The sequence below is a fragment of the Neoarius graeffei genome, chromosome 7, assembly GCF_027579695.1.
Source record: "Neoarius graeffei isolate fNeoGra1 chromosome 7, fNeoGra1.pri, whole genome shotgun sequence".
NCBI lineage: Eukaryota > Metazoa > Chordata > Actinopteri > Siluriformes > Ariidae > Neoarius > Neoarius graeffei.
In genome coordinates, this window is record NC_083575.1 from 35,073,662 (window position 1) to 35,100,726 (window position 27,065).

Here is a 27,065-nt window from a genome sequence, read left to right on the forward strand (position 1 = left end):
GGCGCTACAGCACCATTGAGAAAGAGTGCCTGGCGATCAAGTGGGTGGTCCTCGCCCTCCGTTACTACCTTCTGGGACGCCCTTTCACTCTCTGTTCGGACCACGTGCCCCTCCAGTGGCTCCACCACATGAAGGATGCCAACGCGCGGATCACCCGTTTGTATCTGGCACTCCAACCCTTTAACTTCAAGGTGATCCACAGGCCGGGGGCGCAGATGATCGTGGCGGACTTCCTCTCCCGTTGGGGGGGGGGAGTCGGCTGCAGGCCGGACGGCCGCCCAGCCTGAGTCGGGCGGTGGGGGTATGTGGCAGCGGGGCCGTGGTCAAGCGTCGGTCTGTGACCGGAGGGCGGAGTCAGGGAAGGTAAGTGGCAGAATCATTGCACCTAATGTTAATTAATGTGTTTGTGTGTCTTCCCCAGTGACCACGCCCTATTTAAGGAGAGAGAGCGAGAGCAGAGGGAGCTCTCCCCAACCAGACGACTAATGTGTGTGCGTGTGTCTGAGTGTCTGGGAGAGTGTACGCTGAAAAGTGTCACAATAAAAAAAAGTTTTGTGAACTCAGTTCTGGCCTGCCGTCCTTCTGTGCGCCACCCACCCTTACGAACTGTCACAATCACACTTTGAAAGGGAGGTTCATCAATAAGAAGTTCCAAAGCCTTTGTAATTGCTAGTAACTCAGCTCTAAAAAATAGTACCATTTGAGATTTTATAATCTTTTTGAATGTTTAGACTTGGAATTACAATGCCAGATGCACAATCAAGATCTTTTTTTGAACCATCAGTAAATATATGTAAGTGTTGATTGTATTTGAGTTGAATGTGTTCTAATGCCGGGTGGCACGGTGGTGTAGTGGTTAGCGCTGTCATCTCAGAGCAAGAAGGTCCTGGGTTCGAGCCCAGTGGCCGGCGAGGACCTTTCTGTGTGGAGTTTGCATGCAGTGTCTGTGTGGGTTTCCTCCAGGTTTCTCCCAAAGGCATGCAGGCTAGGTTAATTGGTGGCTCTAAATTGACCTTAGGTGTGAATGGTTGTCTACATATGTGTTAGCCCTGCAATGACCTGGTGACTTGTCCAGGGTGTACCCCACCTCTTGTCCATAGATCTCGCCCGCAACCCTGTAGGACAGGATAAGTGGCTACAGATAACAGATGGATGTTCTAATGCTGATTGTAGCAACTACTATCTTCTTGTTTAGAGATAAGTCAACTTTTGGAGATTGGGCTTCCCAGAATGGAAAAGACTCAACCCAAGGATTACAAGCTAGAAGTTCTGACATGCACTGTCAGCTGTGGGACCTTATATAGGCAGGTGTTGGCACTCCTCAATCATGTCCAATCAACTGAATTTACCACAGGTGGACTCCAATTAGGTTGTAGAAACATCTCAAGCAGTATCAGTGGAAACAAAATGCACCTCAGATCACTTTTGGGTGTCATATCAAAGGGTGTGCACACATGATCTCATCTCATCTCATTATCTCTAGCCACTTTATCCTGTTCTACAGGGTCGCAGGCAAGCTGGAGCCTATCCCAGCTGACTACGGGGTACACCCTGGACAAGTCGCCAGGTCATCACAGGGCTGACACATAGGCACAGACAACCATTTACACTCACATTCACACCTACGGTCAATTTAGAGCCACCAGTTAACCTAACCTGCATGTCTTTGGACTGTGGGGGAAACCGGAGCACCCGGAGGAAACCCACGCGGACACGGGGAGAACATGCAAACTCCACACAGAAAGGCCCTCGCTGGCCACGGGGCTTGAACCTGGACCTTCTTGCTGTGAGGCGACAGCACTAACCACTACACCACTGTGCCGCCCTTGCACACATTGCTTTGTCATGATGGGCTATTTTGTGACAAAAAAAAGGAAAGAACTTAATCTATTGTAGAATAAGTCTGTCATGTAATAAAACATGGAGAAGGTGAAAGGGGTGTGCAGACTTTCCTGCTTGACTGTATGTACAGGAAGTTGCATTGGTTCAGCATGATTTGTGGTGCAACATGTTCACTCAGTTCATTACAGAATTGCCTTTATTGTTGGTCTATACTCCCTAAGATTCAAAGAATTTGATCAGAAGACCTGAGAAAGAGATGATTCAGTCCATTTCCTGCAGATGTGATGAAGACACAGCTGGGTGATGAGGCTTTAGAGGCCACGCCCCTGCTGCAGGTAGATAAAATATCATCCACACACACACACACAGAGAGAGAGATAATACAACACAACGAGCTGCACTCGAACTCAGCATGTCCTGTAAGTCACAGCAGAGAGCTAAACCGGCAGTTTTTGTGCTGTTAAATGTAAAACAGCGAGTATAAAGCACTTGTGGCCAAAATCATTTGCAGTGTTCCTCCCTTTTTAATTCACAAAATCGTGTCCAATAGGAAAGCAGAGTCGGCTTGTCTCCAGGCCAGCGGACCAATCAGCGTTCAGCGGGCCTGAGAGCGCAGCGCGAGAAAATTCTGTCACTGAGGCGCCGCCGAACACCGCGTCCGCAAAAATGCCGAATAAAACGAAAAAAGAAAAGGTAAATAATCTGCAAACATGAACACAATTTTATATTTGTATAGATATATTTTTGCTGAAGTCAAACATGATGCTAGTTTGTGCGTGCGTGTGTGTGTGCACGCGCCTGGTCTCTTACAAACCGTCCAGCAGCTTGCAGTTTTCGTCTCGAGGCCTAAGAAGCTAATGCTGCTAATGCTAGTGAGCTAAAACTAAGTGCTAGCGTGCAGAAACCTCGTTATTCGGATTGATGGCTGCACTGAATTTCCGCTCTGTGGGTAAAATCCGAGCTCCGATCCAGCATATTTTACTGGAGTATTCGATACCATACCATATTATACCAAACTATGTCATGTCCTGTCATATCTAGTCTAGTATTGTTTCCCTTCCTAACTAGCCAGCCAGTTTCCTGAACATGTCGTTTGGCAGTATCGCCGATACACCGAGCTGGCTATCGGTGTTTCCCTTCCTAACTAGCCAGCCAGTTTCCTGAACATGTCGTTTGGCAGTATCGCCGATACACCGAGCTGGTTATCAGTGTTTCCCTTCCTAACTAGCCAGCTAGTTTCCTGAACATGTCGTTTGGCAGTATCGCCGATACACCGAGCTGGTTATCAGTGTTTCCCTTCCTAACTAGCCAGCCAGTTTCCTGAACATGTCGTTTGGCAGTATCGCCGATACACCGAGCTGGTTATCAGTGTTTCCCTTCCTAACTAGCCAGCCAGTTTCCTGAACATGTCGTTTGGCAGTATCGCCGATACACCGAGCTGGTTATCAGTGTTTCCATTCCTAACTAGCCAGCCAGTTTCCTGAACATGTCGTTTGGCAGTATCGCCGATACACCGAGCTGGTTATCAGTGTTTCCCTTCCTAACTAGCCAGCTAGTTTCCTGAACATGTCGTTTGGCAGTATCGCCGATACACCGAGCTGGTTATCAGTGTTTCCATTCCTAACTAGCCAGCTAGTTTCCTGAACATGTCGTTTGGCAGTATCGCCGATACACCGAGCTGGTTATCAGTGTTTCCCTTCCTAACTAGCCAGCCAGTTTCCTGAACATGTCGTTTGGCAGTATCGCCGATACACCGAGCTGGTTATCAGTGTTTCCCTTCCTAACTAGCCAGCCAGTTTCCTGAACATGTCGTTTGGCAGTATCGCCGATACACCGAGCTGGCTATCGGTGTTTCCCTTCCTAACTAGCCAGCCAGTTTCCTGAACATGTCGTTTGGCAGTATCGCCGATACACCGAGCTGGTTATCAGTGTTTCCATTCCTAACTAGCCAGCTAGTTTCCTGAACATGTCGTTTGGCAGTATCGCCGATACACCGAGCTGGTTATCAGTGTTTCCCTTCCTAACTAGCCAGCCAGTTTCCTGAACATGTCGTTTGGCAGTATCGCCGATACACCGAGCTGGTTATCAGTGTTTCCCTTCCTAACTAGCCAGCCAGTTTCCTGAACATGTCGTTTGGCAGTATCGCCGATACACCGAGCTGGTTATCAGTGTTTCCATTCCTAACTAGCCAGCCAGTTTCCTGAACATGTCGTTTGGCAGTATCGCCGATACACCGAGCTGGTTATCAGTGTTTCCCTTCCTAACTAGCCAGCTAGTTTCCTGAACATGTCGTTTGGCAGTATCGCCGATACACCGAGCTGGTTATCAGTGTTTCCATTCCTAACGAGCCAGCCAGTTTCCTGAACATGTCGTTTGGCAGTATCGCCGATACACCGAGCTGGTTATCAGTGTTTCCCTTCCTAACTAGCCAGCTAGTTTCCTGAACATGTCGTTTGGCAGTATCGCCGATACACCGAGCTGGTTATCAGTGTTTCCATTCCTAACGAGCCAGCCAGTTTCCTGAACATGTCGTTTGGCAGTATCGCCGATACACCGAGCTGGTTATCAGTGTTTCCCTTCCTAACTAGCCAGCTAGTTTCCTGAACATGTCGTTTGGCAGTATCGCCGATACACCGAGCTGGTTATCAGTGTTTCCCTTCCTAACTAGCCAGCCAGTTTCCTGAACATGTCGTTTGGCAGTATCGCCGATACACCGAGCTGGTTATCAGTGTTTCCATTCCTAACGAGCCAGCCAGTTTCCTGAACATGTCGTTTGGCAGTATCGCCGATACACCGAGCTGGTTATCAGTGTTTCCCTTCCTAACTAGCCAGCTAGTTTCCTGAACATGTCGTTTGGCAGTATCGCCGATACACCGAGCTGGTTATCAGTGTTTCCCTTCAGGTGGCAGGAGGATATATATATATATATATACTTGGCTGCTGAGGTTCACATTTCAGACCTGTTTGATTTCCTAAACCATTTTCTCCAGCATCCTAAAATGACTTCCTGTCATCCTGACATTGTCAGTAGCATCACTGACTCTCCTTAACTAATTATCTTGATGATGTGAGAAACACCTGATGCAGAAGTAACCTTATACTCGCAGGTTTATTAACCTGAATGTTGCACTTAACCATGGAAACCTCTGTCCCTGACACAGCTAACGCTGGTTTAGTTACACTTCCTGTTTTTTTTTTTTTTAATCAGCATGCGTTTTCTCAGCTGCCAGGCTAGCATACAGATGTGTGCACACCTGCATATGAAAATGCAGCACTCATTCCAGAGGTGTGGTGGGAATTGATGTCATGATTACACACATACCAATGCGGGTGTTTTTGTGGTGTTTTTACATCACAATCACTGAACAAGGGTGGGTTTCCCAAAAGCCTCTAAACATGAAGAGCATCTTAACTAGGACAGTTTTCATTGTGCTGCTCGCTCTACCATTTAACAGTGATCTTTGTGCTGCGATGCTTTTGAGAAACTCAGGGAGGCCAGATCTGTGCGCATGAATGTCATGTGTCTTTTCAGTACTTGAGCGCTGCTAAGCATATCTATGTTTATTTTTAATTTTATTTGGCTTTTATAGGAATCGCCGAAATCTGTGAAAGCCAGTAGTAAAAACAGTAACGTCAACGCTGGAAAGGATCCCGGGACTGAAAATTCAGATGAGGTAAAAGCTGATTTTTTTTTTAATTTGAAGTACTGATGAATGTTTTAAAGATAAGAAGGCTTTTATTATCCCACAGTGGGGAAATTTCCTGTTTATAGCAGCAGAAGAAGAGACATCAAGCCACACGATTTTTAATAAATAAATGTCTATAGCTGCTGTGATAATCTCCTGGCTTTACTCACAAGCAAATTCTCTGACTGATATGGAAGACTTGGGTGAGAAAAACAATTAATATTTGTGTCTTTTAAACGTAGTAGCACTGTTTCGTAAAGTGATTTGTATGGTCTTTCCGGGATAGTGTTTTGAGAGCGCTTCGTTTATAACATCGACAGTAAGAGCCGCATCAGATTACTGAATGCTGATCAAGCGGCATATCTGTAACTGCACACAGAGGACCATTAGAGCACTTGAACTCGATCCAGACTGTAGCATGTTTTGTCAGGAAGGGAGTGGCTAGCTAGAGCGGTTGACCTGTGAAGGACCTGTTTCCCTATGTACTGAGAAGAAAGCTACCCCTTTTTTTTAATAGAAAACCAGTCACTGCACTTGAACTAGTTATTATAACACAGAGCATAGCTTTTAAATGCTGCAGCATTTATAATTGCTACTGAACACTGTGTGATGTATAGTGTTCATGAATGATGTAGTTTATTTAAATGATGGCACAGTTCTTATGCTCTTTTCATGCAAGGCAACAGTTGTATTGGACTGACAGAAACTGGACCATTTGTATTGTTGGGTTTGGGTAAGATTTTCAAAAGACCATGTGTACAGGATTCAGCAGGTTGCCGTTGTGACGCAGCGAGGTTCTCAGGATATGCAGAAACTCGGAGATAACAATGTAGACACAGTCTTTATTGCCGCCTGTTGTTGTACATCAGCACTGGGTAAACTGCCAGAAACAGAGTTCACGTCAGTGCGCTCACCTTAACAGTCCTATAGTGAGATCTCTCTAATGTATATTAGCAGAGCCCCTTGCACAGAGCGGAGTCCCATACTTATAGAAATGCATTGACCTGATTTTTGATGGCTTGACCGTATGATGTCCGTGCATCCACTGGGAACCTGATCATAAGTGCAAGGCAGCACTTCTCATAAACATGACCACCGGGCATTGAAATTTCTATCTTTGTTTACATAAGATAGATGGGGGTTTACCTCGTGGTTACTTTTAATTTGCTTTTTAAAAACAATGTGGGACTATTTACTAACACGTTTTATGGAAAATATTCATGACCATTCCATATAAAACTAGTTAAAACAGTTTTATTGGTCTGTTAGCTTGTTGGACAATTGACAGTTTGTCATGTAAGGGTGATAGACGGATGTCAGTGCAGGAAGAGTTTTACCGAAAGCACGTTAGCAAACAGAGACAAAGGCGGGGTCAAAAAACAGGCAGTGGTCAAGTGAGGCACAGACAGGATATTGGAGGTAATGCAATACTCCCAGTCCAAAAACACAAACGGGGTCAAAATCAGAAAAATTATGCAAAATACAAGGTTTTTGCAAAGTCTGTCCCTGTGTGCAAACTTGCTCACTATATAGGGAATGACTATATATAGTGAGCTCATTGGTAAAATGAAAAACCGCTTTCAGACACTACTCCGTCGTGCTGGTATTTATGTCATTACTGTCGCACAGTTAAAACGTGCCAGATCAGTCAGCTGGTGGGTTTTCAAAATAATAAATACATGCATGTATTTTTGTGATAAATACATATTATACTGAGCACATTTCCCACATTAATCAATACAAAGTACCTGCATCTTTCAGTTTTTTTTTAATCAAGGCTAAGTACTTTCTTCTTTGCCGCTGTTTTTTATTAAATCAAATTTGAGACTTAATTTGATTTCTTTCAGCACAACCGCAATGCATGGTGGGATTGCTTTGGTTAGTGACCATTGTTGTACACTACTTGTAGTGATTCATTGTGGGATACTTTGAGTGCACTATATAGGGTGTAAATAATCCTCACTAAGGTTTCGGACAGCGTTACAAAATGGCGTCCCCACTATATAGTGCCCTATATAGTGAGTAGGGAGCGATTTCGGACACGGTGTGTTACTGAGAGTCCTTATGTGCTGTGATTGAGCTCTAATTAGGAACAGGTGCTTGCGTGCGTGCACTTTGCAGTCTGCAGCTGCACGTTCCAACGCCTGAAAGATGTAACCAGACAGCTGTTTGACAGATCAAGTATGATATTGGATGGTAACTATATAGTAATGATGTAAAGTGAAAGTGCCGGTTCACTGCTGTCCACCAGGCACCCAGTAGAGTCACACCATAATAAATGTGGTGTTGTTTCTGGCGCATGGCATGCGGTGTCGAAGAAAGGAATAAGTATGTATTCATAACTGTGATGCGTATCTCGTTATTTGTATCACTGTCACAAAACAATGCAGCAATTTACTGATGCAAAATACACGACACAGTTCGATGGTTCATATGCTATATTATTATTCTATTCAGGTTGATTTTGTGCCCTTGCAAATATTTTGCTCATACACTCATCAGGAGCTCTGCTTTTAGGCACTGCCTCATATATAAACCTGTAGTATATTAATTCATTCCACAGCACAGTTGAATGTTTGAATCTGATTGGTCAGATGTGCATTATTTTTCTATAACCCCACAGCTCCGACAGTAGTTCTAGCTGTAACATGAACGGTAGGTTATTATCAGTGAGCTTGTATTGTTTTTATAGTAACCGCTCAGACACAGGACCTTATGCGGTGGACTTTCAGCATAAGCTAATACTAATAATAAATGGAAAAAAGTGGTGTTTAACAAAGAAAAATGTCTATCGATGTGGTGAAGTGGGTTTTTTTTGGGGGGGTTAGGAGACGTTTCTTTAACTGGAGTCTCAGATGTCGGTGCTTTGTAACAGTCACAATGCTTTGCAGAGCTACTCAGCACTGGAAAAGTCTTCAAGCTCCTCCATCCTGTACTTTTCAGCTTCTCAATAACATGACAAGCTGTTTTTTGTGTATTTATTTATTTATTTTAAATACTGGCGGGGGGGAAGAGGAAGACAGACAGACAAAGGAGAAGTTGTTGAGGGAATGGCTGTTTATCGTGGCTATAACATAAGTGTTAACAGGAACTAACTTGTCTCTCAGATGTTCCTCAACATAAAGTCGAAATATAAACCGATAAATGTCTGATGTTCAGTAATAAATTAAACGTTGCAGTTGTTGGAAAGTCTCTGTGGTATATGTAGAATAACATACTCCAGATAGTGCAATTATATGAAAATAATGCACTTTGGTGTGGGGTTTGCGATCACTGTTATGTGCTACATAATACTGGCAAATGTCAGGTGACACCCCTCTTGCTGGTTTCGAACCATAACTCTAAGTGCGTCTGTGAAGCATAGCCCCGTGGGGTGTTTTAGTTGTTTTTTTCTTTTTGTTACAGCAGTGAAAATAACAAGTGATCCACTAAGTTATCATAGGTATATTATCGTTATTTTATTTCGTTATTAGCATATGTGACTGGTTGGTTAGTTGAATCGGTTAAGTACAAACTTTAGAAGCTGCACAAAATATGAAGGCTTATAAATTGAGTTAAAGGGGTCACTGGTTGCAGAGTTTGAGAACCCCAGGATGAGAGAAGTGGTCCACCTGAGCAACAGAAGGAGGAACATGGATTTACTCTCTCTTTTGAATTCACTGTTGCACTATTCCATATAACACATCTGTTGGTATCTTGTGGTTCTAAGGCAAGTATGTTCCTGGCATCGCTGACAGGAAACTGAAGACACAGGTTGATGTTGCACAGGGTGAAGTTTATTGGTTAGATCTATTTTGACTCCAAATCAATCACGCAAACCCAGCCACCACGGCCAGCTCTGCCATACCACAGACAGGACTCGGCATGTCTCACAATCAGTGATGCGTTCTTCACCTGAATTAATTAATAAATCCCAAAGCTGTGTAATGCGACAGTGGGTTGTTTTTTTAAGTTTGGTGTAAATCAGTTGCTTCCAGGAATACACATACTCATGCATTGAGCAATGTTTCATGAGCATCAGAACTTTGACATTCTGCAGTGTGCATATGCTCCTTTTCTTCTCCAAAGCACTGATGAACTTTACCCTACCATCCCACAAACAGGCAACAGGTCACTCGTGTAGATTGCAGTGTTTCTATTATGGGCATGTAGTGACTGCTACTGTTGTCGCATGTGGGTGTCCACTGTCCAGCACTTTTCTGAGTTCTGATGAGAAACAGTCGTAGCTATAATGTAAATGCTTCATAGGCTTACGAGTTAAGCACGAATTAAATAACACACTAATCAGTGTGAAAATTTGGTTGTTTGATTAGCATGTGCAAGGCCAGCTTTACTGGCAGATTAACAAAGCAAGCTATCTGTACCAGCTGCATCTGAGGCTACGTTTACATTAGACCGTATCTGTCTCGTTTTCTTCGCGGATGCACTGTCTGTTTACATTAAACCGCCGGGAAACGGGAATCCGCCAGCGTCCATGTATTCAATCCAGATCGTGTCAGCTCCGGTGCTGTGTAAACATTCAGAATACGCGGATACGCTGTGCTGAGCTCTAGCTGGCGTCTCATTGGACAACGTCACTGTGACATCCACCTTCCTGATTCGCTGGCGTTGGTCATGTGACGCGACTGCTGAAAAACGCCGCGGACTTCTGCCTTGTATCACCTTTCATTAAAGAGTATAAAAGTATGAAAATGCTGATGCAAATACTGCCCATTGTGTAGTTATGATTGTCTTTAGGCTTGCCATCCTTCCACTTGCAAGTGGTAAGTGATATGCGCTGGGATCTCACACACAGCGGCTCAGTCCCGAATCACAGCTTGTTCACTTCACTCGTGCGCTCTGTGAGCTGCGCAGGGCCGGAGTGCGCACCCTCCAGAGGGCACTCGCTGTTCAGGGCGGAGTGATTTGGAGCGCAGGATGCCTGCGGAGCCGAGCGTATCCGTGTATTGGCGTTGCTGTGTGCACGCAAATTGTGTATTGGTGTTGCTGTGTGCACACTAATCGTTTTTAAAACGTTAATCTGATGATCCGCTGATACTGTCTAATGTAAACATGGGCTGAGGCAAAAAGCTTAAACACCAAGGCTGAAGATATTAAAATTCAGTCCACACATGTTAAAACTTTTTTTTTTTCAGGGTAATATGCTTTCACATCAGTAATTTTAAATCCATCAACTAAAGACAGATTTTCTTCAGCTTTAATTCATAATATCAGAATTCCAGTGGTCAAAGGTTTATATACACGAAGTTGACAGTCCCTTTTAAAAAGTCATAGAAAATTCCAGAAATTGATGTATTGACTTTTTAAAGTGCATATCACGGGTAAATTCGGGAGCAAGATCGACGTAATTCTCCTATTTTATATTAAACTTTGATCAAATATCTGTCACATTTTGCATTTTGTGCTATATATATATATATATATATATATATATATATATATAATATTTATTTTTTTATCTTGCGCAATACCAGAAAAATTCAGTTGAAATCAAGCCATTTGAGGCGAATTGGCCCGCCTCTGAGAAACTTGGCATTTTGGATTTCCCAGCAAACATTAATTTTCATGATGTCATCTGCGGGACGCCGCCCTCTGAATCCTACGTCAGCGCTGGTTTGTTTATGAGAACAACCTGGTGGTTTTCTGCAAATTTCTTTATCGCGTAATTATTAAAATGGTTAACAGATGTATCGTGGGTGGTGTAGTGGTTAGCGCTGTCGCCTCACAGCAAGAGGGTCCGGGTTTGATCCCCGTGGCCGGCGAGGGCCTTTCTGTGTGGAGTTTGCGTGTTCTCCCCGTGTCCGCGTGGGTTTCCTCCGGGTGCTCCGGTTTCCCCCACAGTCCAAAGACATGCAGGTTAGGTTAACTGGTGACTCTAAATTGACCGTAGGTGTGAATGTGAGTGTGAATGGTTGTCTGTGTCAGCCCTGTGATGACCTGGCGACTTGTCCAGGGTGTACCCCGCCTTTCGCCCGTAGTCAGCTGGGATAGGCTCCAGCTTGCCTGCGACCCTGTAGAAGGATAAAGCGGCTAGAGATAATGAGATGAGATGAGAGATGTATCGTAGGAGGGTGTAGCAACACCAACCTTGATGGGATTAGTACTCATCATTTTCCAAAAGACTGGACAATGAGAGAGAAATGGGAGCGCTTGGTCTACACAGGCTGTGCACTGAAACCGTGCAAACCTCGCGCAGCTTGCTGGCGCTTCCGCAGGTGACGTCATGAATCTGGCTCCAGACTCCCTTGGGATTTTTCCAGACGCATTTTATTTATTTTTTTTCCTGTAGACAGATGGCCTTGTGCAAAATTACCCTTCTGGATGTGTGTGTAAAGGGACATACTTTCATATAAAAAAAACACGAAATTGGTCCAGAATATGCACTTTAAAGCTTCTGATTGGCCAATTGTCGTCATTAGGAGTTAATTGGGAGTGCACCTTTGGCTGTATTAAAGTCAGTGCCTTTTTGCCTTTGATGCCCTGAGGGAAAATCCGAGCAACTCTGTCAAGACCTCCGGGGGGGAAAAAAATAAATGTAAATTTCGGAAATTGGAAGCAATTCTCAAACAACTAAAGATACAAAGAGCATCTGTGCAAACAGTGATGTATGCAAATATAAAATCTTATAATTATAGATACTGTGTTGTTCAGGAAAGAGGAGCAAATTAACTTCCCGGGATGAACAAACTTTGGTCCAAAAGGTTCAACTGAACCCCAACACAGCAAAGGAACCAGTGAAGGAGTTGGAGGCATTGGGTACCAAACTACAGTGGTGCTTGAAAGTTTGTGAAACCTTTAGAATTTTCTATATTTCTGCATAAATATGACCTAAAACATCAGATTTTCACACAAGTCCTAAAAGTAGACAAAGAGAACCCAGTTAAACAAATGAGACAAAAATATTACACTTGGTCATTTATTTATTGAGGAAAATGATTCAATATTACATATCTGTGAGTGGCAAAAGTATGTGAACCTTTGCTTTCAGTATCTGGTGTGACCCCCTTGTGCAGCAATAACTGCAACTAAATGTTTCCGGTAACTGTTGATCCGTCCTGCACACCGGCTTGGAGGAATTTTAGCCCATTCCTCCATACAGAACAGCTTCAACTCTGGAATGTTGGTGGGTTTCCTCACATGAACTGCTCACTTCAGGTCCTTCCACAACATTTCAATTGTATTAAGGTCAGGACTTTGACTTGGCCATTCCAAAACATTAACTTTATTCTTCTTTAACCATTCTTTGGTAGAACGACTTGTCAGTCCCCCCAGGATTTCGCGGGCCTTTTTTGTGATTGTTGCGGGCTAAAATGTCTGATGTTGTGGGGGGGTTTCCAAAAAATTGTGATGAAAGTTGCAGTGTTTTTTAGGTTTTTGTTGCGATTACATTGCGGGAGGAAGTGAAAGTTGCGAGAAATTGTTGCGATTTTCTCTTTTTGTGATTAAAATTGAGTGATGTGTTAAATATTAAGTTATTACTGAAAAACCATTGATTAAAAAAAGACATTGAGAAATGGTCCTATAAACAACTTTACCAATATAAAAGATTACCAGGACTACAAAAATGCAGAAAAATAGGCTTTACTTATCCAAATGCACCTGTTGGTTCAAAAGTTAAAGTGCAGAGAACCTCACAGCACAACATGAAGTTACCTTAAAATATAATATAAATGCCTCAGCTTTCATATCAGGAAAAAAAAACTATTAATACTAGTACTGTGTGCAGGCAGTCTCTCCTGAAGACTAAATTAAACAATAATTATAAACTAATAAAATAAATGGCTCAGGCTTCATAGAAGAAAAAAAAACAATTTGAACAGAATCTCACAGTATGATGCTGAAGCTGCCGAAACAATGGAAAATAAAATACCATTTTGGCAAAATGTTGGCATCCATTAATTTCTTGTATTAAGTAAAAAAATAATGTAAAGTGCACACAGTCCTTCACTGTAAACATAACACTTTCAGTAACAGAATTTAAGTCTACATAAACACTGACTCGCACATGCAGTGTTGCCAGATACTGCTGACGTTTTCCAGCCCAAAATATGTTCAAAACCCGCCAAAATGCACTTAAAACCACCCAATCTGGCAACACTGTGCACATGCTGCTTCTCTTGAACGTATACACGGAAGTAAGGCGGAAGGTAGTTTGTCGACGTCACCTCAAGACAATGCCAACGATTGGTCAAATTTGCGGGAAAGTCGTGGTGATTGGATATAATTGCAACACCGCCCTGAATTCGCGGGGATTGGTTGAATTTGCGTTGAAGTTGCAAATTGCAACATCGCAAAATCCTGGAGGGTCTGACTTGTGTGCTTAGGGTCGTTGTCTTGCTGCATGACCCACCTTCTCTTGAGATTCAGTTCATAGACAGATATCCTGACATTTTCCTTTAGAATTCACTGGTATAATTCAGAATTCATTGTTCCATCAATGATGGCAAGCCGTCCTAGCCCAGATGCAGCAAAACCGGCCCAAACCATGATACTACCACCACCATGTTTCAGAGATGGGATAAGGTTCTTATGGTGGAATCCAGTGTTTTCCTTTCTCCAAACATGCTTTTTTATTTAAACCAAAGTTCTATTTTGGTCTCATCCGTCCACAAAACATTTTTCCAATAGCCTTCTGGCTTGTCCACTTGATCTTTAGCAAACTGCAGACGAGCAGCAATGTTCTTTTTGGAGAGCAGTGGCTTTCTCCTTGCAACCCTGCCATGCACACCATTGTTGTTCAGTGTTCTCCTGATTGTGGACTCATGAACATTAACATTAGCCAATGTGAGAGAGGCCTTCAGTTGCTTAGAAGTTACCCTGGGGTCCTTTGTGACCTCACTGACTATTACATGCCTTGCTCTTGGAGTGATCTTTGTTGGTCGACCACTCGTGGGGAGGGTAACAATTGTCTTGAATTTCCTTCATTTGTACACAATCTGTCTGACTGTGGATTGGTAGAGTCCAAACTCTTTAGAGATGGTTTTGTAACCTTTTCCAGCCTGATGAGCATCAACAACGCTTTTTCTGAGGTCCTCAGAAATCTCCTTTGTTCGTGCCATGATACACTTCCACAAACATGTGTTGTGAAGATCAGACTTTGATAGATCCCTGTTCTTTAAATAAAACAGGGTGCCCACTCACACGGGATTGTCATCCCATTGACTGAAAACACCTGACTCTAATTTCACCTTCAAATTAACTGCTAATCCTAGAGGTTTGCATACTTTTGCCACTCAGATATGTAATATTGGATCATTTTCCTCAATAAATAAATGGCCAAGTATAATATTTTTGTCTCATTTGTTTAACTGGGTTCTCCTTATCTACTTTTAGGACTTGTGTGAAAATCTGATGATGTTTTAGGTCGTATTTATGCAGAAATTTAGAAAATTCTAAAGGGTTCACAAACTTTTTCAAGCACCACTGTATGTACACTACCGTTCAAAAGTTTGGGGTCACTTTGAAATGTCCTTATTTTTGAAAAAAAAAGCACTGTTCTTTTCAATGAAGATCACTTTAAACTAATCAGAAATGCACTCTATACATTGCTAATGTGGTAAATGACTATTCTAGCTGCAAATGTCTGGTTTTTGGTGCAATATCTCCATAGGTGTATAGAGGCCCATTTCCAGCAACTCTCACGCCAGTGTTCTAATGGTACAGTGTGTTTGCTCATTGCCTCAGAAGGCTAATGGATGATTAGAAAACCCTTGTACAATCATGTTAGCACAGCTGAAAACAGTTGAGCTCTCCCTCAAGGCTGTCCCTCAAGGAAGAATCCCCTCCTTGGAGACCAGCATAAAAAAGCCAAACTGAAGTTTGCAGGTGATCACTAGCCTTTAGAGGAGTGTGCTAAGGTCAGATAAAACGAAAAGGAAACTTTGTCCATAGTGATTAGTGCTGTATGTTTATGAAAAACGGGGAGGGTTTTAAATGGGGGGGGGCGGCACAGTGGTGTAGTGGTTAGCACCTGGGTTAGTTAACCTGGGTTCGAGCCCAGCGGCCGATGAGGGCTTTTCTGTGGAGTTTGCATGTTCTCCCCATGTCCGCGTGGGTTTCCTCCAGCTGCTCCGGTTTCCCCCACAGTCCAAAGGCATGCAGGTTAGGCTAATTGGTGGCTCTAAATTGACCGTAGGTGTGAGTGTGAATGGTTGTCTGTGTCAGCCCTCTGATGGCCTGGCGATTTGTCCAGGGTGTACCTCGCCCATAGTTAGCTGGGATAGGGTCCAGCTTGCCTGTGACCCTGTAGGACAGGATAAGCGGCTACAGATGATGGATGGGTTTTAAATGGAAGAGCACCATCGCAAGTGTGAAGCATGGGGGTGGTAGCATCATGCTCTAGTGGTGTTTTGCTGGACAAGGGACTCGTGCACTTCATAAAATAGATGGCATCATGAGGAAGGAGAATTACCTAGAAATCCTGAAGTAACACCTCAAGACATCAAATGAAAATTTACTGTTTCCTTCCATGTATCTAAACATTTAATGAAAGGGTGTGCATGACCGAATACGATGACACGATTACAAGATTTTTCTTTCATTTCTGCATGGTAAATGGGAGCGAATTGCAAGTTGATACTGAAGACTGCATTTTGACATTTTGGCTAACAACTAATTGTCATCCAAACAGTTGAGAAGCAAAACCAGGTTCAGAAGTTTCCGAATGCACTTTCCATAAACAATAATCATGGAAGGTTTTACATGCATGTTGTATTTCTGTCATTATTAATACCCCCCCCCCTTTATTTTTATTTTTGAACTTTATTTTTCAACCATTCAGACTCAGACGTAGCATCTGCATATAGCGTACATTTCTTGCTATATAATACAGGGTTTTTTCTAGAAAAATTTAGTATGAGGGCGCTCACCATGGCGAGGGAGCGAAGCGGGGGGGAGATGGTGCCGGTTGTCCCCCCCCCCCCCCCCCCCCCCCCCGCCGTGCAAAGCCTTTGAAAAATGCTCCAATGGGACATTCTGAGGCTATCTGAGAGGGAAATTGTAACAAATTGTCTGTCAACATTGAAAAAGAAAGAAGTAATCTTCTTCTGCCCCGGACAGTCTTTGGCTTTCTTCCGTTTCGTGCCGCGGGATGACATCTTTAAATGCCCAAGTGTCAACAAAAACAACTCGTGAACTACTTCTGTCAAAAGCTCCCGCGCCGGTGGGTGAAAGGTCATTCAGTCTCGAGAAATCTCGCTCTACAAGTCAGCTGACCTTGTATGTAACCCATGTCAAATCTCGCGAGAGCAGCCGCGACAAGTAAACAACTAAACAACATGGCGCCTCAGTCTGGAAAATGCCAATTCGGATTGTTTTTGCACCGTCTGGCGGTGTATCTACTATGATTGGAATATTTTTGGAGCAATTATAACGTATTTGATGATCAGACACATTGTCATGTAGTGTTGCTGGGATGTTTTCACGGAGTCGGTAAGGGGGCGCACGCCGAGAGTAAGAGGGCGCAGCGCCCCTGTTCCCCTGTTTAGACGAAAGCCTGTAATACATTTAATGCTGTATGAGTTAAAATGTAATATAATACAGTGCCCTCCACAATTATTGGCACCCCTGGTTAAGATGTGTTAAAAGCCTTAAAATAAATTAAATTTTTATTGCAGAAGCATAATCTCACACTGAAAATTGTAGAAAAATGTAACCCTTAACTCAAGTGAATAAAAAAATAGATAAATAAAATCCCTAAGAAATTATTTTTCATAAAATCACCTGTTCCACAGTTATTGCCACCTGTAACAATTCCTAGAAAAAAAATGTAATTGAAGCATTTCTGTCATTTCTACTGTAGTTTATAAAGTTGATCAGAGGATCTCGGAACCTTTAATTAGTAATTCATCACATCCTGTTTCCCTGGGGTATAAATATGATGTGACACAGAGGCCTATTTCTCTTATCCACTCTTCAACATGGGAAAGACAAGAGAGCACACCATTCAAGTAAGGCAGATGTGTGTCGACCTTCATAAGTCAGGCGATGGCTACAAGAAAATAGCCACTCGCCTACACCTGCCCATATCTACAGTCCGAGGACTCCTCAAGAAGTTTAAAACAACTGGAACAGTGGCAAACAAGCCTGGACGAGGATGCAAGTTTATCTTGCCACCACGCACAGTGAGGAGGATGGTAAGAGAAGTAAAAAGTTCTCCAAAGCTCACTGTTAGAGAATTGCATCAAAGAGTAGCATCTTGGGGTCACAAAGTTTCCATAACAACCATCAGGCACTATCTACATGCCAACAAGCTGTTTGGGAGGCATGCACGGAAAAAGCCTTTTCTCACTTACAAGCATAAACGTAAATGTCTGGGGTTCGCTAAGCGGTACTGGGACTTCAACTGGTACTGTGTGCTTTGGTCAGATGAGACCAAGATAGAGCTTTTTGGCAACAAACACTCTAAGTGGGTCTGGCGTAACACAAAAGATGAGTATGCGGAAAAGCACCTCATGCCCACTGTGAAGTATGGGGGAGGATCGGTGATGCTGTGGGCCTGTTTCTCTTCCAAAGGCCCCAGGAACCTTGTTAGGGTGCATGGCATCATGAACTCTTTGAAATACCAGGGCATTTTAAATCAAAATCTGGTGGCCTGTGCCCGAAAGCTGAAGATGGGTCGTCACTGGGTCTTTCAGCAAGATAATGACCCTAAACATGTGGCCAAATCTACACAAAAATGGTTCACCAGACACAAAATCAAGCTCCTCCCATGGCCATCTCAGTCCCCAGACCTCAACCCAATTGAAAACCTGTGGGGTGAGCTGAAGGAGAGTGCATAGGAGAGGACCCAGGACTCTGGACGATTTAGAGAGATTGTGCAAAGAGGAATGGTCGAAGATCCCTCACTCTGTATTCTCCCATCTTGTGAAATGTTATAGAAGATTGAGTGCGGTCTTGTTGGCAAAAGGGAGTTGTACAAAGTATTAACAGCAGGGGTGCCAGTAATTGTGGCACACATGATTTTATGTAAAAGAATTATTTCTTAATGTGGGATTTTTTTTTTTTTCCCCACTGAATAAATGTACTTGAATTAAAGGTTGGATTTTTTTTTTTGCCTTGTTGTCCTATATTATTTAAAAAAATGAACTTATTAGAAGCCTAAGAACATATCTTAACAAGGGCTGCCAATAATTGTGGAGGGTGCTGTAAGTTATAATTGCTTGATGAACTGACGACACACTAATTTCCTTGAACTTATTAGCCCCTGGTTTCCAGACGTGATGCATTTTGGTGCTGGTAACAAAATAAAGAACTTTACTGAATGAAATTACTAAAATAAGAGCTTTGGTCTACAATGTTTTCTGCCTTTTGAGGTATTGCATCTAGGTTGATTTGTATAAAACTATAAGACTGCACATGAGTTACTAAAGTTTAACCTGTCTGTGTTTTTAAAGGCGCAGCAGCAGACAGCCAGCAAGCGTCCTAGCAACAGCACTCCACCTCCAACTCAGCTCAACAAAATCAAGTACTCGGGTGGCCCCCAGATTGTCAAGAAAGAGCGCAGACAGAGCTCTTCTCGCTTTAACCTCAGCAAGAACCGTGAGCTGCAGAAGCTTCCTGCCCTTAAAGGTACAGTGTCGCTTTTGTGGCCTCTCTACACCAAGAATGATTGTGTTTGTGAGCTCTTGATATTTTTCAGTGTTTGTGTTAATTTTAGGGAACATCCATTTATGAAGCATCTCGATCTCTTCACCTTTCCCTTATTTTGTTCAGTTATAGCTTTACTGTAATTTATTTTAAAATTAATATTTTAGATCTGAAATGAATAAAAGGGCTGCCAAAGCATAAGCACAAGTTTTCATGAAGTTTTATAAAGTGTATATTATCACTCTTTTGGCATCTCCCAGGTAATAAAAAAAATAGACTAACGTCTGAAACCCTTTGGCCTGAACGCCAGCTTTTACAGCCCATGTAAATGCATAGTTCTTGTTTGCCGTTTAGTGTTTACAATACATGACTCAACACAAGTTTAAAAAAACCCACAAATTGCCACTTGTGAGCACAATACGAAGGTCTTAAATAAGACAAGCCTGTCCAGTGGGCAGTATTAATTAGAAAAGTGCTCTGTAAGGAATTCTCCATCTTTCCACTGTGGTGAAAGCTGTTCATTCAGTAGACTTGAATGAGGGTTATTAATTTTTATTTAATCTACAAATGCCTAGGCTTGTTTTTACTTCATGTTGTGCTCTGATGGTCATTGAGAGTAAGCAGGTAAAAAGGGAGAAAGTGTGACAATAGCGAAGGGAAGCTTATTTTTAGCCTCCAGCTTGCATGGACAATTCACGACAAACTTGTCGCCCGTTGCGCAGGTTTGCTTTTTTCAAAAAAGACGTACTTTTTCCAGCGTCTGACAATGCATGACTTAAAATTGGCCAAAAGGGCACTGGGTAGCAGCAGCCATCTTAAAATCAGAATACTTGGAATGTAATGTAGGTGGCCATCGGTTGTACTGAAGTGAAAATTGACTGTACCAAAAATAAAGTTTTGGATTTCATTGCTCCCCCCCCCAGTACTGCCATACTAATCGTATTGCCGTTAGATGCTTTTGCATTATCCGGACTATTTCTGTTACTTAAAAGTAGAGTTTGTATCACGTAATATACAGTATGGAACTTCGTTATTGCACTGCTGTGATGTACAGTAGTGTGCAAAGCTCTTAGGTGCCCTATTTATTTATTTATTTATTTTTTTAGTACAAACTTTGTTTTAGACTTTTTTTTTTAAATGACTTCTACATTATGGAGCCAGTACAAAAACGCTTTGGGTTTCCAAACATGAGTTTTTCAGCACAAGATTAAACGTTACAGAAAAATGTATGTCGGTAAAGAGAACTTTATATTACATAATGGACCAATTTTCAGGAAAAAACAATATAATGAAGGCTACTGGATTTTGGTTCAAAATTAAGAAGCGAGTGTGACCGTCAAAGTGTCCAGAAGAACTGTGGCTGGTTCTGGAAGATGTTCAGTAAAACCTCCAGCTCATTTCCTTATAAAACTGCACTCATTGTACCTGATACTACTACTTTTATTTTTTTAAGCAAAGAGTCATCATTTACTTTTTTCTTTCATTACTGCTTACTGATCTTCATGTTTTTTTTTTTTTTAATGTAGAAACCTTTAATTTCATTATTTTTGAAGGTATTTTTGCTCTACAGCATTGCATTGCATGTGGCTAAGACTTTTGCACAGTACTATTTAACTGAACTCATCAAAACTTTGATTATTGTTCATCACATGTCTGCTCAATAGAAATGGGTGCACAATAAGACTTTTTGCCATGAGCAGAAATATTCTGTTGCTGCTATGAATATTTTTATAGATAATACAGTAATAATACAGTTCCTTTCAGGGATCAGTAAATTGTGTCGGGTAAGTTAGAATAAAGCTGCTGTCGTTAATTTAATATAGATACACATGCTGTGTGATGCTGAACAGATGGGAGTTCACCTAAAATGGCAGTTGTTTGTTGCAGTCTGACCCATGAATTTTATTTGCATTCTGGCACTGATTTTGGAAGTGAACATGGTAAATACAGGAAGCCCCAAGGACTTTCTTTCCTGCTTTTGTGCATTTCTGTGTGAAATGTATGTTTTCATGGCTGTGTTTTGTCAGTGTTATGTGCTTGTACAGGCCATCATTGTAGCCGAGAGTTGTTAGAGGATGGGAGTGAATGTTGAATTGGCATTGTGTGTATTGAGAGGAGAATCTGTGCCATCAGAGTTCATTTGGCCCTGGAGGTGTGAAGGTTCAGTCTTATGACTGACTGACTGCTATTCAGCAGTAAACTGGGTCAGGTCTGAGGTTGTGTACCGGCAGACATCTCATCATGGGATGGACTTTGGTTATTGGGTGAGAGTTAAAACCAACTTGCTAGAAAATACTGTGACTTTTTAGTTCAGTGTTGGACGATCTTTTCAGTCATGTACGAACTCTGATTCTCTCATTTGTGCGTTTTTATTTATTTATTTCCTGTTTGATTCCCCTTTTTCTCTGTAACTTAGTCTTGGCCATCCAGCTGTTTCCTATCATATGACCATTACCAAACCTGAGAGGGTGAAGGTTAACGTGCTTCCTCAGAAATACGTGAGGCTGCCAACTACATCTCTTTGAACTACTGCCCATGCTGCGTCACAGGGCGCCGTCACACACACTGAGGAAAGCGCTATTCAGTAGGGCTGCTCGATATTGGAAAAAATCAATATCACGATTTTTTCAGTAAATATCGATATCGCGATTTTTAAAACGATATTTATACACCTTTTTTTTTTTTTTAAAGCCCCGATCATCAACACCCGAGGCACCGGGCCACATTTTTATAGTACAGGCCTCATAGGCTACCTGTCAACCCTTCCCGTTGTACCCTGAAATGCCTTTTACTTAAACTATTTACTGTGCAAGCGCGTACTTTGCATAGGTCCTATAGCCTGCACAAGGCTCACGTTCTCCTCACTCAACATTTCCGATCACAGAGGATGGAGCCAGCGCTGGTATTACCAGTGATTACTGCGTAATGTCCACACTGGCTCGTAGCCAGCCAAGGATAAACTCTCTCTCTCTCTCTCTCTCTCACACACACACACACACACACACACACACACACACACACACTACAACGTAAGCTTGTGTGTTGTTAAGACACCAACATTAAACACGTACACACACGGACTGGCCATTGAGAGTAGCGGGAGTTTTCCCGGTGGTTCAGCGTGGGCCGGCGGAGAAAAAAAACAAAACAGTTGCGCGCTGGCCTTTAATATGATAAGCAATGTTAACAGTTTCTTTAAGAAACTGTTAACATTGCTTATCATATTAAAGGCCAGCGCGCAACTGTAATAAGCAATGTTAAGTTTCTTAAAGAAACTGTTAACATTGCTTATCATATTAAAGGCCAGCGCGCAACTGTTTTTTTTTTTTTTTTCTTTTTTTTTTTTTCTCCGCCGGCCCACACTGAACCACCGGGAAAACTCCCGCTACTCCCGATGGCCAGTCCGTGTGTGAACACGCACAATATAGAGACAAGTCCTTAAGAATTAACATACATGAAAATAGCTCAGCAGCATGTAAACATTCCCTGAAAGTGTAGGTGGCACTGCGGCTAGATGCTACGTGAAATGGCACAAGGCAAACACCATGCGTCGCTCAGTCAAAAGACAAAATCCACGAACCCAGTAGTCCTCCTACTACTGTGGGTTAGTGTTCTGTGGCCAAAAACACCCTACGCACAGTCATTCCAAAACATCCCCACTAGTTGCAGGTTATGTCTCAAATACAGATATGCGTTGTGGATTAAGCGATCTATTTTCAAGCATCAGGCTTCTCTTCCTTCATCTTCCAAATGTGGACTCCGCTATCTTTTTGGCATGTCAGCATTGAAATACCATTTGCAGAGATATTTCACTCGCCATTAGGAAAAGTAAAAGCAACACATGATTAGGGCTACATGATTAGCAGGGGGACACCGTTTTAAGCGCACGGAATTTTAAAAACAATGTAATTACATCTGAGTCCGTCTACATCGCGCAATAAACCCGTCCTTAGCAGAACCTACTTCAAAGCATGATGCTAGCTGCAGATGCACAAGTCAAAATCAAATGAACCCAAGTAAACATGCCGCGGCGGGCAACATTAATAACCAAATTGCCTTACCTTAAAACACTGCCTTGACCACAGGACGACTCGCAATTATTCCACTTAAATCCACACGGTTTAACACAGCTAGCAAGCTGGATATGTGCTAATATTGTTGTGCTTGTTTTCTTCCGTAGATGCCATTTTTACATTACCCAGTCCCACATCCAAAAATATGACGTAAATATATGTTAATTGTATTATTATAACTATTAGCAAGCAAATCAAACAACATATTAGCAAATCAATATATCAAATCACCCAACACGTATGAAAACAGAAGAACTGACTTTTTACTGTTGCGGAGATATCGCGGGAGTAGAATGGATGACGTATACAAGGCTACGGTGTGCCTTAGGGGACAGAAGGGTTGTTTTACCTTACAAATGACAAAAAATCGTTTCATATCGATATTATGAATTTTGATATCGTTTGACACCAATATCGATATCGTGATAAAAATACGATATATTGCACAGCTCTACTATCCAGCCACTTCTGCATACATGAGCTCATAGACGCCCATGATTGGCTGTTGTTGCTATGAGAGCATCACCAGTTATGATCCCGAATGATGGGGCAAACACACTTCTGATCTGTGATCTTAGACGAAGTTGTAATTAAGCTGTTGAAAATATAAAGAATTTAGATTGAAGACTTGATAAGGTAAATGCCAGTCTCTGCTTTTTATGCCTCCGTCACCGTAAGGTGCAGGAGGCATTGTTTTCGGGTTGTCCGTCTGTCCGGGCGTGCGTCCATCCCGAAACCTTGTGAACACGATATCTCAAAGGCTAATAAAAGGAATTTCACCAAACTTTCACCATTTGTGCGCTTTGGGACAAACATGAACTGATTAGATTTTGAGATCAAAAGGTCTAAGGTCAAGGTCAGTGTGAGGTCAAATGTCTGTCCGAAAACCTTGTGAACACAATGTCTCCAAGGCTAATACAAGTAATTTCACCAGGTCAAGATTACTGTGAGGTCAAATGTCTATCCCGAAATCACAACTTAAGGCGTGTAGTCTACCAGGCGGAGGCATCCCCATCGACACCGTTGGCGTCGACTTCTACCTAGTTAATTTAAAGTTCAAGTCATAACTTGAGTTCTCCAGAAGCTACAGTGATTAACAAAAAAAGAAATAATTAATACAAATTATTAATTACTATGAATAAGTATGTCTTTGATGTATTATTTTCTTCTTCTTTCGGCTGCTCCTGTTAGGGATCGCCACAGCAGATCTGTTCCGCACATTTGTTTTGGCATATGTTTTTACAATGGATGCCCTTCCTGACGCAACCCTCCCTGATCTATCCGAGCTTGGAACTGACACGAAGTATGTACTGGCTTGTACAACCCCAGTGGCTGGGTATTTTACCTAATCTACATGTCTTTAAACTGTGGGGGGAAACCGGCATACCCGGAGGAAACCCACACAGACACGGGGAGAACATGCAAAGAAAGGCCCCTATCGTGAGGTTCGAACTGGGAACCTTCTTGCTGTGAGGCGACACTGCTAACCAACCACTACACCACAGTGTCACCCACTTGAAATATATATGGGTCTGTCTCAGAAACTGGGTACTGTGGGGGTACCCCAATAAATATACTCGCAATCAATAAACTATACGGTTTTGAATGGTGACGTTGGTTTTAATTTGAAATAAAATGATGAAAGAAATAATACAGATAAAACTAAATCTTTGTGAATACTCTATTCAGAATTTGGCAAAAATTCTACAAGTTTGTGGAAAAATGGCGGCTTAATCTGGGACATGATAAATGGTTGACTACATCGCATTCCCTTAAAAAGGTTGTAGTCCACTGAAAAGTCTAGTTGTCACTAACTGTATTTTAACTTGTAACTTTATACACCTAAGGATTGGTGCGCTCACAGAATAATCATAACCGTAATAAAACATCATGCAAAATATTTGATCACTGTTGTAACTCCATTTTCCGCAAACCCAAAACCAATACGATCGCGTGTTTTGATCTCAACAGAAAGCCTCAGGGTCAAGGTCACGACCTCACCAAAAGTAGTAACTTAAAATCACTACGCCATATAAAAATTTAGTTATAAATCTGCGATTTTGTTTTTTAAAACGAAAGCTGAAAGTTAGGTATAGAATATGTTTCTTACAGAATATGTTACGATGGTAGCTGGTCCTGTATGAATTTCTGAGCTATAAAATGAGTCGTGGTCTATTTTTTACTGTAGCGTGTTATTTGTGTGCGGGGAAGGACACACATTAACAATCTGCATGTGTAGAATGGAATTTTCCACTCCAACAATTAGAATTTGCGGTCTTTATGTGATCTGTTTGGACGTTATCACTGAAAAGGTGAGTTTTGACAGTTTTTTGTTTTAATCTTGCAGTATAAGGCAATAGAACATTTCTTTTTCATCTTACTTTCATATTTTGTAGTGTTTGCGTATTTTTGGTCAATATTTTGCAAACATGGTCAATTTAGATCGAACTTTTGATAGAATCTACGGCCAGTCATTTTGCCCCGCCCCCGCCTCGCGCTCCGTCCGGTGCGGTAGTGATGTCCCGTTGCTTGTGCGCCGCAGCAGAGACCCGCGCGACCTTCAGCCGGTACAGTCGCTGTTCTTTTACCACCGCCGTTATTCTCATCTTTCCGGTGTGTTCTTGATTTTTCCATTGTGTCCTATTTCGCCACATCAAATACCCAAAAATGTATCATATTATTCATATTTAAGTGAATAATCAATTCAGTCATCATAACTTGGCATTTTTAACCCAAGCAATCAAAAAGAGGAAATTTATTCAATATTTTCACTCCTCTGTGAAGGAGGGGCTTTAATTCTTCATGATGGAGTTATTTTATATGGAAATCAATTTTACAAAAGCATTTGAATTGTAATCGAATTTTCCACAGTGGAGGCCAGATAAAGCAAGATACTATCTTTATTCTTATTAAACATGACAAAAGAAACAGAGTGTTGGGTAAATGCAAAAAAAAAAAAAGTAAAATTTAGAAAATTTATTTTTTGACCATTAATGTCCCAAATGAGAGACCAGTTTCTGAGACGGACCCATGAGAGAGCTTTGTTTCTTTATCCGAGACTTCACATTCTGTGTCAACGAAACGACACAACCTGCCATGATCTTTTGGTAACATCAAGCAATATTTTTGCATGACTTGTACTTTATCTGTAAGTACTGTATCAAAAGGGTGAAATTTGTTTAAATATGTTGAGACAAGTCTATAAAGTCCATGGGATGTACTTAATTTTTTTTTTATGCATGCATGCCACCAAAAACTCTCACCACCTTATGTGTTTTGTCTCTGAATTTTAGATGCCCCACCCATCGACAGGGAGGAGTTGTTTGTTCAGAAGCTGCGCCAGTGCTGTGTACTGTTTGACTTCGTAACAGATCCTCTCAGTGATCTCAAGTACAAGGAGGTGAAGCGTGCTGGGCTGAATGAGATGGTGGAGTACATCACACACAATCGTGATGTAGTTACGGAGTGTATCTACCCCGAGGCGGTCATAATGGTGAGAGCGCACGTACTGACGTGCACATTCTGACACGTTTAGGACACTGGAAAGTTCACTCATGTCTATTAGTATTATGTGTCACTGGTCACCAGAAATCGGAGGGTTTTTTTTTTTTGTCACTTCAGATTTATTTGCAGTTTGCTTCACTCCATTTTTTTTTTCTTTTCTTTAGAACATTAACAAACTGTTGATTGAAAAGTTACTTAAATTCTATACACATACGTGTGTGTGTGTGTGTGTGTGTGTGTGTGTGTGTAATACGGACATGAGTGTTTTACTGGGAAATACACCACTCATTTTTCATACGAACTATGTCCGGGACATTGACTGAGATATTTAAATAATATTGGCTGGCATTGAGTGGTATATCAGATACATTCC

General features: G+C 42.0%; 1 protein-coding gene across 1 annotated transcript in view; it reads left to right on the top strand.

Moving 5' to 3' along the window:
* The first annotated feature begins 2,445 nt into the window (after positions 1 to 2,445).
* The window catches only part of ppp2r5d (protein phosphatase 2, regulatory subunit B', delta), a 44,920-nt gene continuing 20,300 nt past the window's right edge, over positions 2,446 to 27,065 (top strand). Inside the window, exons 1-4 of the mRNA XM_060925549.1 lie at positions 2,446 to 2,535; positions 5,433 to 5,516; positions 18,923 to 19,097; positions 26,482 to 26,681. Of these exons, the coding sequence (XP_060781532.1) occupies positions 2,509 to 2,535; positions 5,433 to 5,516; positions 18,923 to 19,097; positions 26,482 to 26,681 (486 nt within the window). The 5' untranslated portion in view covers positions 2,446 to 2,508. The remainder of the gene's footprint in view (positions 2,536 to 5,432; positions 5,517 to 18,922; positions 19,098 to 26,481; positions 26,682 to 27,065) is intronic.